Source organism: Aulostomus chinensis, chromosome 24 (assembly GCF_037954235.1).
Source record: "Aulostomus chinensis isolate RoL2024-O1b breed Wild chromosome 24, RoL_Achi_v1.0, whole genome shotgun sequence".
Taxonomy (NCBI): Eukaryota; Metazoa; Chordata; class Actinopteri; order Syngnathiformes; family Aulostomidae; genus Aulostomus; species Aulostomus chinensis.
The window spans coordinates 5,017,501-5,028,065 of record NC_141343.1 but is presented as its reverse complement, the minus strand read 5'-3'; the positions used below and the strand labels follow the sequence as shown (position 1 = coordinate 5,028,065).

The 10,565-nt window shown below is 51.5% G+C and overlaps 1 protein-coding gene and 1 long non-coding RNA gene across 4 annotated transcripts in view; one reads left to right on the top strand and one right to left on the bottom strand.

The window, feature by feature from the left end:
- Nucleotides 1-37: 37 nt before the first annotated feature.
- LOC147238452 (protein O-GlcNAcase) overlaps nucleotides 38-10,565 on the bottom strand; it is a 13,789-nt gene continuing 3,261 nt past the window's right edge. Inside the window, exons 3-17 of one of the 3 annotated variants that reach the window (XM_086196909.1) lie at nucleotides 9,387-9,484; nucleotides 9,031-9,161; nucleotides 8,790-8,961; nucleotides 8,607-8,705; nucleotides 6,025-6,294; nucleotides 5,433-5,519; nucleotides 4,872-5,341; nucleotides 4,465-4,639; nucleotides 4,135-4,191; nucleotides 3,853-3,938; nucleotides 3,652-3,756; nucleotides 2,656-2,747; nucleotides 2,395-2,584; nucleotides 1,112-1,295; nucleotides 38-997 (exon numbers count right to left, since the gene is read on the bottom strand). In XM_086196909.1, the coding sequence (XP_086053035.1) occupies nucleotides 861-997; nucleotides 1,112-1,295; nucleotides 2,395-2,584; nucleotides 2,656-2,747; nucleotides 3,652-3,756; nucleotides 3,853-3,938; nucleotides 4,135-4,191; nucleotides 4,465-4,639; nucleotides 4,872-5,341; nucleotides 5,433-5,519; nucleotides 6,025-6,294; nucleotides 8,607-8,705; nucleotides 8,790-8,961; nucleotides 9,031-9,161; nucleotides 9,387-9,484 (2,353 nt within the window). In that variant the 3' untranslated portion in view covers nucleotides 38-860. Of the gene's footprint in view, nucleotides 998-1,111; nucleotides 1,296-2,023; nucleotides 2,315-2,394; nucleotides 2,585-2,655; nucleotides 2,748-3,651; nucleotides 3,757-3,852; nucleotides 3,939-4,134; nucleotides 4,192-4,464; nucleotides 4,640-4,871; nucleotides 5,342-5,432; nucleotides 5,520-6,024; nucleotides 6,295-8,606; nucleotides 8,706-8,789; nucleotides 8,962-9,030; nucleotides 9,162-9,386; nucleotides 9,485-10,565 lie in introns of those variants that run through there. The other 2 variants (XM_086196910.1, XM_086196912.1) reach the window with 2 other exon arrangements.
- The window catches only part of LOC147238453 (uncharacterized), a 5,713-nt gene continuing 1,389 nt past the window's right edge, over nucleotides 6,242-10,565 (top strand). The window contains exons 1-3 of the long non-coding RNA XR_015111742.1: nucleotides 6,242-6,353; nucleotides 6,459-6,545; nucleotides 10,000-10,077. This is a non-coding gene — a long non-coding RNA (uncharacterized LOC147238453). The remainder of the gene's footprint in view (nucleotides 6,354-6,458; nucleotides 6,546-9,999; nucleotides 10,078-10,565) is intronic.

Sequence of the window (10,565 nt, the reverse complement as noted above, 5' to 3'; positions counted from 1 at the left end):
GTTAAATCCAATGAAACTTAGTGTAAACTTCAGGTACGTGTGTGTGTGTGTGTGTGTGTATTTGTGTATGTGTTAAACTTGGTTTTTGAAAAACATTCTGATGAGTTTTACTGTGCATGCACTAGGATTTCTGCTAACAGCTCTCATGGCTGGAAAAAGTCCAATAAAAATATTGGCGTTCACGCCGCCGCGTTAAAGCATCAAACTATTTGTGACAGTACATGTGCACAGTTCTTCATGCATGTAAACATTCATCTAAACTAAGAGTGTAAACCCTGACGGCGTGCCAGGAACCACCAGCCTGTTTCCATGGGCAAGAGGAGCCAAGTGGGAGCAGAGCACCGGATCAGCGCGAGGGACGGGACTTTTCCAGCCTGGGAAACCAGGGCTGCTGCGACTCAGACAAAGACTACAGTTCAGTACTCTATTGCTCCACTAGGGGGAGCATACAGACAGACACAGGACTGCTGCTGGGTGTTGAACAATCCCGTGCTGGCCCGCTCCCTATCAGACCCCATCACTGGTAGACAGAAAACACATGTTCAGCACCACTGAGGCAGAATGTATCTGCTGTATGTTGGTGTGAGTTAAAACCTTCCAGCTGAGGAGCACAGCGCTCCGTTCCCACCTCCTCCTCTTGCTGACCTCCTTCAGATCTGACACGAGCAGCGCTCTCCTGAAGGCTTCACTCAAGACTGGTTTGAGTTGAGTAAATCCTGCTGCCTCATTCCTTCACTGAGGTTCTCCACACGCTAACATCCATGTACCTACTGAGTGACTCCAAATGTCTTTACATGTTCTTAATGCTGTGTGTGTGTGTGTGTGTGTGTGTGTGTGTGTGTGTGTGTGTGTGTGTGTGTTCAGAGGAGCCTCCCCAGCACCACCCCCTCTCTGCTCCTAGCTTCTCCTCGGAGGATCTCTAGGAAGCCCAGTTTTGTCAAGAACTCCAGCCTCTGACGGTCTGTAGGCTGCACCTCGCAGAACACACCCTGAGAACCTGCACACATACACACACACACACACACACATGATATCAGAACTTTCTGCACGTTTTACAGAGCTGTGATGCTACCATGAACTTCCAGCATGTGTTTTCAGTCATTATCCTCACCGTTGGCCTTGAGTGCGGTGAGGAGGGCGGAGAGCAGTGTGCGGCTGACGCTGACGTCCACCAGCTCAGGAAGGGCGTCCAGTCGAAGTTGAGAGGGGAAGTGATAGAGGAGCGAGTCTGGGTACTCTCCCTGGTCCTCCTCCATCAACTGGATCAAGTCCTGCACATGAAGACGGAAGAGCTCCTGAGGAGAGGTAAAGAACCCGAATGATGGTGGCGAGCAGGTTCATGCAGTTACCCTGACCTGCCACTAGATGCTGCTGATGACTCATTTTTCAGGTGATTGCGCCATCACAAAAATGTAATCAGAGGATTTCAAGTTCCCCGGCAAACTAATCATAAAAACAACAGGTAAGCTACATTCACACTGCAGACCAAAGAGACCTGATTCTGATCTGTGTTGCTCGGATGTGCTTTGTTTCGTGAACCAGATGGAGTTTGAGCTTCTACAGCGGCCCAGGATCAGTCTGGACTGTCAAATCAGCCCCTGTGAGTGTCTTGCTGTGAGAGCCACGTGGGACGTGCTGACAGATGAGGTCACAAGTCACAGCCTGTCATTCCTGTCTTTGTGAGGTCATTCTAGCCACCTGGCAGCCATGGTTAAAAATGTTCTCTCTTTCCGCTCTCTCTTCTCTTGAGTTCCCTGACTCCCACCATGCAACAGCTTCTATCTGAACCCCAGATTCCAGTTCCTCCTTGTTTGCCCCCCTCTGACATGCTACTGTCTGAGCCTGCAGGTCCTCCCAGGACACAACCGCCTGAGCAGGAGCCACATGTCAACAGCGACTGTGAGGATCCAGATGGAGCACTGACAGCGTGAGCGTCAGGACGCGTCACCTGACTTCGTTATCAGCGGACTTAGAACTGAAGTACAGCTGGAGCCGTCCGTACGCACAGCGACTCTCCAACCGTTTTGAAGTGGATGACCTTTGCACACCAGTGGGTGTGATGTCACTGACACTGTCACACTGTCAGTGTGCACTGTGACACATGAGTGGGCCGAGTAGAGGAAGCCTAGTCTGGGGGGGTGGTTTTGTCCTCCAGGTCACGGCTGGTGTTTCTCTGAGCCTACTGCTGCTCTCCTACGTGATGTTTCTGTTGCAGAGGGACAGAGGAAGTAAAAGCTGGAGCCTGTTTTTACCTGAGTGTCCCGCCCTCATCCCAGTGGGCGCCTCAGCACCTGAGAGGCTCCAGATGGCGTGACTGCAAGTGTATTTGTTGTTGGCTGTCAACACACTTCATATCCCAGTGTTAAGATTTCTGCTCCCCACATGCTTACCTACCTGCGTGTTGGAGTGTGTGTTGCCCCCTTTTGATGGGTATTTGTCCCTCATGGCAGGCAGCCAGCTGGCTTGGCATCGCTTGGCAAACAAGCGAACGTCCAAAATCCCTAAAACACATCCGCACACACCCAGCTCGTCCTCCAGGACGAAGCTGTACTCAGGGCACAGAGCCAGGCACGGTCCCAGACACCTGGGAGGACCAACACAAGCTGTTAGTAGATCCTCTCACACACACACACACCCACACCCACACCCACACACCTGTCTCCGATGACGTCTGGGTGAGCAGTGCTGGACTCTTGGCCCCCCTGAGTCCTCAGGTGAAGCTGGCGCACCATCCGATACAACTCCACCTGAATGAACCCAGATTTCAGAATGTCTTTAATTTTGCAGAATTCTTCCATGAAAATTTTAACTCTGGAGAAAATTCCATCAATTTTCCATGACTTTGACTGAAGCATCTCCATGACCTTCACACAACCTTCCCTTGTGATTCGATGCCAGGTTTACGGAGGCTTGCCCTGCAGCTACGTCTCAGATTTGTGCCTCAAGCAGTGAACCTGTGTTTACGCTGGTAGATGAGGTATTCAGCTCTTCACTCAGGTAAATGGACCAGGAGAGAAATGTGAAAATACCCCATTACAATGAGTACTGCATGTCAATGCAGGTATTAGCTGCAAAATGTATTTCAGATAGCAAAGTAGATGTACTGCTTTGGGTCCTCAGTGGGATTTATTATCATATATGACATAAATGAACTAGCAGTGTCTGTTGTCACTGCTGGCTCATGAACTACTTGATACATCAGTGTTGTATAAAGGTTCTGTTCTGCGTATTTCATGATAGGCCGGCCCGGTGGAGCAGTGGTCCTCACTGTGGCCCCCAGCAAGAAGTTTGTGGGTGGAGCCCCGGGTGGAGCACGGGGTCTTTCTGGGTGAGTCTCCATGTTCTCCCTGTTCCTGCTGGGTTCTCTGGGTGGGTGGAGGGATGGATGGAGCGATGGGTGGGTGGATGAATGGATGCATTGGGATCCATTGACTTAATCTTTATCCTCCTCTGTTGAACTTTCATTGTAAAAAACCCTCCTTTGAAAAGGAGCTAATGGCCAAATACATGTGGTGAGATAGAAAGTACAGTTTTTCCCTTCAAAGTTTCAGGAGAGCAGGAGAATTAAGTGTCTGAAAGTTACAGTGCAGTACTTGAGTAACTATACTTAGTTACTTTTCAGCGACTCCTGACTTGCGGGGTTGAACCCACCTTGTCTTTGCTGTGGTAGGGTCTGATGTTGTAAAGCCGTGAGGTGGGGAAGAGAGGAGGAGGGTGGGTGAAGAGTTCGCTGCAGCTGCCTATCGGGAGAAGCATCTACACACACACACACACACACACACACACATGAACATGAGTGTCACACACTTATAAAATACTTTCGTCAAATAACATCTGAACCAAACTCCATACCTGCACCTCTCCGGACACGCCCCCTTTAAACACCCATGGCTCCGCCTCCACACCCAGTAGCTCCGCCCCTGTGGTCTTCCCACACCCTGTCACAAGTGAGATATGGCACATCAGGGCAGTAAACAGCTTGAAATGTTAAGGCCAGTTTGAAGGTTGCGGGTTTTACAGCCTCGTGAGCTCATGACCGACTGCTGATGTCAAAAATGTTGTGGAGCGGTTGTCCCCCCCCCCCAGCTGCTGCTGAGAACTATTGAAGGTGGGTGTTGATCTGAGGGGACTCACAGTGGAAGCAGTTCCTCCAGGAGCCCAGCGAGGAGCTGTCACTCATCACTCGCCCATCTGAGGGAGGTGAGGAAGAGGAGGAGAGCAGAGAGAAAATGAGGCCGAAACACCAGGATGACCCACAGAACAGTTTCAAATTCAAAGTTTCTTCAACTCAGCTGTTACCACGGCAACAGTCCATCTGTCTTTACAGTTAACGAACTTGTTTTTAATTCGCTGTACTTTAATCAAATGTATTAATGTTTAAGTTCTACGTCACAGAACCTAAGTAGAATGTTCATGGAATCAGAACGAAACGCTGCCATTTTATTGGTGTGTGCAAGTTCTAACCTAGCCAGCATATGAATGCCTTTGCCACGAGCGCCGTGTTCCTCAGGTCCCACACGTAAGGGTAGAGGTCATACAGCACCGCCCTGTTGGCCCCGCCCACTACGCTGCAGTGGAGCTGTGCAATGTCGTCACATAGGGACAAGAACCTGGAGGCCCGACCATGCCACTCATCCACCTGTAGGACACGCATGTGGGAACAAAGTAGAATGACTGCAGAGACAAGCACAGGTAGACCAGAGCAGTACACAGCCAGCACACAGCCAGTACATGGCCAGTACACAGCCAGCACAAGGCCAGCACACAGCCAGTACACGGCCAGCACAAGGCCAGCACACAGCCAGTACACGGCCAGTACACGGCCAGCACACGGCCAGCACAAGGCCAGCACACAGCCAGTACTCTCTGACCTTCTGGGGTGTGGTCTTCTTGCTGTTGGCGCTGACCAGGTGGCAGTTGGTCTTCAGCCAGGTGAGATCCTGCAGAAGCCTCTGTGCTGAAGCGCCGTGCTCGTGAGGGAGGTGATGAAGACCAACCAGCAGACGCACCTGGGACTCGCTCAGTAGACCCTTCCCCCCTGCCGGCCCCCGGCCCTGGACCTTCTGGCCCCGGCCCGCACCCGGAGGAGCTCTGGGTCTGGATCCTGTACTCTGTTGGTTGGGTTGACAGGGTTGGTTCGGCCTCTTCCTCTCCCCCTGTTGAACCTCCCCTGTGGTTTTAGTGGGGGAGGGAGGGGGTGAGCTGGAGTTGAGGGGGAAGACAGGAAGTTTCGCCACAGTAGAGGTTCCTCTGAAGGTGGAGGGCCGCTCCGACCTGTCAGGGACTTTACTTCGAGATGCCGGGACTGAAGAGCGGAGATCAGCGTGGGCACTCTGCCTCCCTGTGGGGGGGGGGGGGGGGGGGGGCATTTATGGTTTTAAATGTTTCACTGAAATATGAATAATTGAAAAATTAAAAAAGAAGCCAGTGACCTGCTTGTAGGGGCTGGCTGAGTTCTTCCATCCAGTCGTGAAGAGCAGCAGACAGAGCTCTGTCAGGACAGTACTCACACTCCTCATCTAGAACACACACACACACACACACATCCCGCTGCTACTCAGAAATATCATTCTGTGTTGTTCTGTCTCTTCTTCAGCAGACAAACTCTACTGAACTACTTCTTTTCTGATTCTCTCCGAAAACTGAATTTGTCAGTTCCTGTTTTATTTTGAAAATCCCCTCTCTCCTGTGTTTTGCTCTGTTTTGTCCTTGCTGTCTGGGTCAGTTCCTCTTGTTCTCCACCTGCTACTTGTGTTGTTCGTGTCTGTTTGTTTCATGCTTGTTTGCCACCTTGATGAAATACTTCCTTCCTGTCGAGGAACACTTTACGTCGGTGTGATGGGGGAAGAGACGAAGAAGGAGGGAGGAAGGAAAGTCTGCCCAAAATAAATATTGTGCTTGAAGTCACAGATGTTGCCAGGCAACAGTAGCTTATTAAACACGTCTCCCAGAAGCCAAGGATGCAGGACTCATTGAGTGAGAGCGTCCCTGAGCTCATTACTGCTACCCCTCCCCCACACACACCTTTCGCGTCCTCTGCTCCAGATCTGTACCAGCTTGCCAGCGTATGTAGAGGGATGTAGTTGGCTTCAAACTCGCAGTTGGGGTTGAGCAGCAGGCCCCTCAGGTGGCTCCTCAGCTGAGGCTCGCGGCCTTTGAATGGACCCAGGAAGAGACGCCTGGAGTCGTAGTCGTTGGCGTGCAGGTTGTCCCAGATGAGCGGCGGGCGCTGGAGGATGGCCTCCACCTCAGCCAGGCAGTCCACAGTCAGTTTTCTAGAGATGACCTTACTGCCTGGGACCCAGAGTGACGGAGAAAGCTTGGTCAAAAAGGGCGAGGAGGATGGAGATCAGGTGTGACTGACATTTGCGTTTGGTTCATTAGTAATTAGGCGATTTAAGGATGTGAGCCACAGAATCTCACTGGTGACGGATAAAACCCTTTCATCTGCTCTACAGACGCAGACGACTACGATTACTTCCTCTCAGAAGTAACTTTCTTAGCTGCAGATGTGACCTGGCTGGTTCAAAGGCTCTGCTTCCCTGGTGAGCACACACACACACACACACACACACACACACACACACACCTGCATCTCATGAACTGACTGATGTCGTTTAAGAAATGCACAGTTTCTCCTCCTCACTTCCTGCCTCTTTAGCGAGTATTCAATGCTAGTACTGTAGTAACAGTACACAGCTCAGCATACACACATGAAACCAAATAGGTTCAATGCTCAAAACCTCCGATAAACGATGCACTGTAGGAGCGCGTCCACCCGCCCACGCAGGGAGGAGCAGTGGAGTCCTGCACACACCTCTCCTACTCTCCTCTCCTACTCTCCTCTCCTACTCTCCTCTCCTACTCTCCTACTCTCCTCTCCTACTCTCCTCTCCTACTCTCCTCTCCTTCTCTCCTCTCCTGCTCTCCTACTCTCCTCTCCTGCTCTCCTACTCTCCTCTCCTTCTCTCCTACTCTCCTCTCCTACTCTCCTCTCCTTCTCTCCTCTCCTACTCTCCTACTCTCCTCTCCTACTCTCCTACTCTCCTCTCCTACTCTCCTCTCCTGCTCTCCTACTCTCCTCTCCTGCTCTCCTACTCTCCTCTCCTTCTCTCCTCTCCTGCTCTCCTACTCTCCTCTCCTTCTCTCCTCTCCTACTCTCCTACTCTCCTCTCCTACTCTCCTACTCTCCTCTCCTACTCTCCTCTCCTGCTCTCCTACTCTCCTCTCCTACTCTCCTACTCTCCTCTCCTACTCTCCTCTCCTACTCTCCTACTCTCCTCTCCTACTCTCCTCTCCTACTCTCCTCTCCTGCTCTCCTACTCTCCTCTCCTACTCTCCTCTCCTGCTCTCCTACTCTCCTCTCCTACTCTCCTACTCTCCTCTCCTACTCTCCTCTCCTACTCTCCTCTCCTGCTCTCCTACTCTCCTCTCCTACTCTCCTCTCCTACTCTCCTACTCTCCTCTCCTACTCTCCTACTCTCCTCTCCTACTCTCCTCTCCTGCTCTCCTACTCTCCTCTCCTACTCTCCTCTCCTACTCTCCTACTCTCCTCTCCTACTCTCCTCTCCTACTCTCCTCTCCTACTCTCCTCTCCTACTCTCCTACTCTCCTCTCCTCTCCTACTCTCCTCTCCTACTCTCCTGCTCTCCTACTCTCCTCTCCTTCTCTCCTACTCTCCTCTCCTACTCTCCTCTCCTACTCTCCTGCTCTCCTACTCTCCTACTCTCCTCTCCTTCTCTCCTACTCTCCTCTCCTACTCTCCTGCTCTCCTCTCCTGCTCTCCTACTCTCCTGCTCTCCTACTCTCCTCTCCTACTCTCCTCTCCTACTCTCCTGCTCTCCTACTCTCCTCTCCTGCTCTCCTCTCCTACTCTCCTGCTCTCCTACTCTCCTCTCCTACTCTCCTCTCCTACTCTCCTGCTCTCCTACTCTCCTCTCCTACTCTCCTCTCCTACTCTCCTGCTCTCCTACTCTCCTCTCCTGCTCTCCTCTCCTGCTCTCCTGCTCCCCTACTCTCCTGCTCTCCTACTCTCCTCTCCTGCTCTCCTATTCTCCTGCTCTCCTTCTCTCCTACCCTACTCTCCTGCTCTCCTACTCTCTTGCTCTCCTACGCTCCTACTCTCCTCTCCTGCTCTCCTGCTCTCCTGCTCTCCTGCTCTCCTACTCTCCTACTCTCCTCTCCTACTCTCCTACTCTCCTCGTTCCTGGACTTTCAGCACTCGTCTCCATTTCACTGTCACGGTTTATACTTGATCCCTGCAGGGGTTTTATGTTGTAATACTGTTACAGCTCAGGTTGAGCTGATAAAAAGCTCTCTTAGAAATTCATTGGTTCAGTTTTTTCTACAGATGAGAGGCTCCAGTAGATGGAAGACAGTGGCAGAGACACCAACGGGTTAAAGGCTTTGTGGCTTTCAGCTTTTAAGTTGGTCAAGTTTTTTAATTTCAACTTTTCTGGGTCGGGAGAGCAAAACTTCCTTTATGCATCTTCATCTACAACTGTGATGGAGCAGCCTCTCACACGCCCAGCAGCACTGCTGTGATAGAGTATTTGTCCTGCGTGTGTGTGTGTGTGTGTGTGTGTGTGTGTGTGTGTGTGTGTTACCTGTCCATATTACTGAGATGTCGGGGAGCAGATCCTCTCCTATAGTTTGCAGGTAGGGAGACTTGGACACGCTGGGAGAACACAGAGAACCACAGTACTCTGCAGGCACAGAGGAACACAGGTGGGTTTCATCATTCACCGACAGGTGAGAGAATGATGGAATCAGCAGTTTCGTGCTCGCACCTGTTGGGCAGAAGAGGAAGACAGGCGGTTCCCCCAGGAAGCGATACATCTCGTTGGTTACAGTCACCTGAGCATGAGCGAATGAAGAGAAGGCCTCACTGTCGGCCTGACACATGGAGTGATCGATGTCATCGAACAGAATAGCAAACGCCTGGCAACCAAGATCAGAGACCTGGAGGAGAGCGATACAAGGTGATGAGAGAGAGAGATGGCAAACACTCAGCCAGTGCTTGGACGTCACCTGTCTCAGCTTGCGTTTGAGTAGCGTCAAGTCACAGGAAGAGGAGAAGACGATGTCCTGACCGGGAGAGAGGGCATAAACGAACCTCAGACCTCTCGACTGGGCCTCGACGATCAGAGTACGCAACTGACCTGAGAACAGCAGAGGAGATGAGAGTTGGGGAGAACCACCATGTCACGCCTCTCGACTCCATCCTGTATCAGCCTGAATATAAACCACGATGCTGCACAGTAGATGAAGGATGAACGTTCCCCAGAATTAAAGTCTCCTGTTACGGAAGAGACCGTCAGCTCTCACATACACAGTGCTGTGGTGGACTAAGGTCTGTGTTTGAGGACCGGTGCGTGGACTCTTACCCTCCTCCTCAGGAGAGTAGACTTCTCTCCACAACAGTCGGTGTTTCAGGTCGTCTTTGGGACCGTACAGGTAAGTGTTCAGCCCCCACCGCTGCATCCTGGTACGCACAGACAAGGTGAAAGGTCGTTAATCATTGCTGTCAGAGGCTGAACCACGATGTTCCTCACATCTGAAATCAGTGTTTGAACCAAAGTGTCCAGTTTCCATTTGACCTGCGCTGTGATTCATGAGCTGAAAGTGAAGAAGGACACACGATGACGACTACAATGACATGAATGAGTGACAGGAGCGACGACGCGCAGCGGCGAATTAGCGTTCACGGTCTTTCTGAGGTGCTACAACTTTGCAACATTCCTTCTACTTGAGTAACTTCAGATACCCTGGTGCTGTGTGTGTGTGTGTGTGTGTGTGTGTGTGTGTACGCTGCACAGCTTGAAACAGTAATGACGAGAGAGGAGCTGATCTCCAGTAGATCGACTGGATTGATTGCAGCCTCCACGGCCGGCTGTGTTACAGGAAACAGCCTCCTGAATTATAAATAGAGCGTAGTACGAGCAGAGCAATCATATCTGCATGAGCATGAACGACAGAAACCTTTGTCTCCCCCTCCAGAAACGGTCAGACTCTTGTGTTCCTCACCAGACGTAGGTGGACTGTGTTCTTAGTCTTCATTTCCTGGACAGATGGAACGTAAGTCGCCTCCACAACCTCCCTTCCTCTGACACACACACACACACACACACACACACACTCGCACTCACTCTGCACACACATACTACACAATCCTACACAAATCCATCAGCAGCCCCGCTCTGACAAACTTATGCAACACTCATTGTATGAATTTGCCTGCGCCCCACACTGGAGCCTGAAAAAGCCGGTCTATAAATAAAGCTGGAGCCCACACACTCAGCTGCTGCGCCGCTCGGCTGCGAGCTCATCAGCTCTGACGTCCGGCCAGGTTGTTGGGCTCTGTTCTCCCTCTTGGTTGCAGGTTGCAAACGCGGATGTAAACGTCGCATGCTCAGCTGCAGTCTGGTACTTTCTCCCCACACGAACGCAGAGGTGCAGGTTCATGTCAGCTGTGTCCCTCCATCCCAGCCTCAAATATCTGAAATATCAAAGATCAATGAAACGTGTTGCTGGCATTCTGAAGCCTGTGTTGAACTGGGCCAAAC